The sequence below is a fragment of the Penaeus vannamei genome, chromosome 39, assembly GCF_042767895.1.
Source record: "Penaeus vannamei isolate JL-2024 chromosome 39, ASM4276789v1, whole genome shotgun sequence".
Taxonomy (NCBI): Eukaryota; Metazoa; Arthropoda; class Malacostraca; order Decapoda; family Penaeidae; genus Penaeus; species Penaeus vannamei.
In genome coordinates, this window is record NC_091587.1 from 21,281,192 (window position 1) to 21,283,698 (window position 2,507).

Here is a 2,507-nt window from a genome sequence, read left to right on the forward strand (position 1 = left end):
GACAAACAAGCAGAAAATTCAAAATGTCACTTTCTGCTGCATGCTTACCCCTAAGTCACTATGATAGATCAGCCACAATAACAGCTACAAGCACGAATGATAACTAGAGAAGGAGATATTAATCAGAATAATGAATGACTGCCAAGCACCATCCTGATCACAAACCAGTCATCACATTGCCGCGAAACTATCAATTATATAGTCTTACCAGAGGGGATCCCTGTCTTGTGTTCGTATTATTATTGGCGGTTGGTCTGTCTATTTGTAGCTCTCTTTCCTCTCTCTGTTTTATTTATTTTTTGTTTGATTGATTCTCTCTCTCTCTCTCTCTCTCTCTCTCTCTCTCTCTCTCTCTCTCTCTCTCTCTCTCTCTCTCTCTCTCTCTCTCTCTCTCTCTCTCTCTCTCTCTCTTTCACTGTCTTTCTTTCTTCCGTCCTCCCTCCCTTCCTTCCTTCCTTCTTTCCTCCCTCTTTATCCCTCCCCCCTTCTTTACCTCTATTTATTTACCTGTCTCTTCCCCCTCTCCCTTCCGCCATCTATATCTCATTTTGTACTCACGATTAACTACAATTTGTCTGCACCTCTCCTCCCCCTTTCCCCCATCCCCCCAACCCTATTAAGAGTCTCAAAGGTCAAGTCAAGGTCACACCGAGGATGCTATTAGTGACCTCACCTGCTTGGTGTCAGCTACCCATCCGCTCACCTCGGGAGATACCTTGCGTCTCCTCATGTTTATGTTAATTAGCACAGGTAGGGGGAGGGGCTGTTAAGTAGTACATCTTTCTTAAGGGAGACAAGGGGGGGGGGGGTTGAGGATACATGCATTATCATACACTGACTGAAAGACTGACTGAACGACAAGGTGAGTGGGGTTAGACTGAAGGGTAAACTGAGGGAATGGGTCCTGACTGAAAAGACAGACAAGGGGAGCGGGTCGTGACTGAAAAGACAGGCCGGGGAAGTGGGTCTAGACTGAAAGACAGACAAGAGGAGTGGGTCTTGACTGAAAATACAGGCAAGGAATGTGGGACTGAACTGAAAAGACAGCCAAGGGACGTGGGACCGGACTAAACCCCAAGCAGGGAGACTAGACTGACAGACTAAGAGAGACAGTAGGGCTAGACTGAAAGACAGACAGAGACAGTGGAAGTAATAATTAATCCTGAGATATGTCTGGACTTCTTTCACGCTGATATAAAGACAGGCACGACTAGGATAGAGACAATGAAACTGAGAAGGATAGAGAGATGGCATGTGCGTTGACAGACATAGAGGCAAGCGAAGATGGATAAGTAAATAACTAAAGAAAGAAGGGGAGAGGCTGATGATGTGTACAATCACGAATACAGAACCATAAGCTCCACACACACACACACACACACACACACACACACACACACACACACACACACACACACACACACACACACACACACACACACACACACACACACACACACACACACACACACACACACACACCTCCCAACCACCTGTGCACCACGACCACTCTCGCTCCTTGACAGATCAATATCGATCTGCAGTTCCTCTCCCTTATCCTGATCACCGGAGCCTCATACCGGGGTCCTTCCTTACCTGCGGATGAGTTGGATGCTGCGGAGGAACCGGGTGACAGAGGTGCTCCGTTTTCTCCGTCAATTCTCATCCTGAATGTCTCGGTTATCCGAAAATTTGCCCGGTTATCGCAGAGATTTTCTGGTTAACCGGCTGTTCCCTGGACGGGATTTCTTTCAGTGTAAGCTTTGTTTGGATTATCACTTCACTTCACTTTCTTTGTGGATATTTTCTTTTCTTTTTACACTGATCGAGACATAGTACGATCTACGGTTAATTGTTGCAGTAGTCTTCAGTTATGTAATTAAGTTCTTTTCTTATTTAAGAATAGTTGAATGACATTTTGCATCTAAAAAGCAAACCTGTTAAAATTAAATGAACTTTGCAGAAAGCTGTTATAAATGTTGCACAACAATGATCTATAATGAATTAGACAAATGGCATTTGGTATTTAATTAATTAAATGATGCAAATTAACATAACACAATTGCATTTTAATATAAAATGAATCCTAAAACTGTTTCAAATACGCAATAACCAAATATAAGACTTTAAAACACTATTATTGGTAACTGAAATCCTGCTGAGCATATTCCATGTCAACATTTTCTTCTACATGTATAAGAGCAAGATAAATACAAAAGATTCGCTCACACATATATGCTCACACGCTGAAGTACAACAGCTGACTGACTGCCTTTTTACAGATTCTGTCTCTCACCCAAGGCTCACTGGGAGCGAGAGTTGCTTATCAGCTTATATCTAAAATCTCTAGTAAACCTCCCCTCTTATCTCGATGTGGTCCGTTGATATCTGGTTTTATATGTGCGAAGCGTCGTTGTATTCATATCAAATTCATACTTCTTTATTACTGGAAAGATATATGCGGTTTGAAAAAATATAGCCGTAATATATCACGCATTGGGACCTCC

General features: G+C 42.8%; 1 protein-coding gene across 9 annotated transcripts in view; it reads right to left on the reverse strand.

Moving 5' to 3' along the window:
- Positions 1-2,301, reverse strand: part of LOC113808617 (echinoderm microtubule-associated protein-like 2) — a 192,423-nt gene extending 190,122 nt beyond the window's left edge. For 8 of the 9 annotated variants that reach the window (XM_070116975.1, XM_070116974.1, XM_070116972.1 and 5 more), the window contains exons 1-2: positions 2,230-2,301; positions 1,597-1,924 (exon numbers count right to left, since the gene is read on the reverse strand). In XM_070116975.1, coding sequence (XP_069973076.1) covers positions 1,597-1,666 — 70 coding nt within the window. In that variant the 5' untranslated portion in view covers positions 1,667-1,924; positions 2,230-2,301. Of the gene's footprint in view, positions 1-1,596; positions 1,938-2,229 lie in introns of all 9 variants that reach the window. The other variant, XM_070116965.1, reaches the window with a different exon arrangement.
- Between the last annotated feature and the right edge of the window lie 206 nt (positions 2,302-2,507).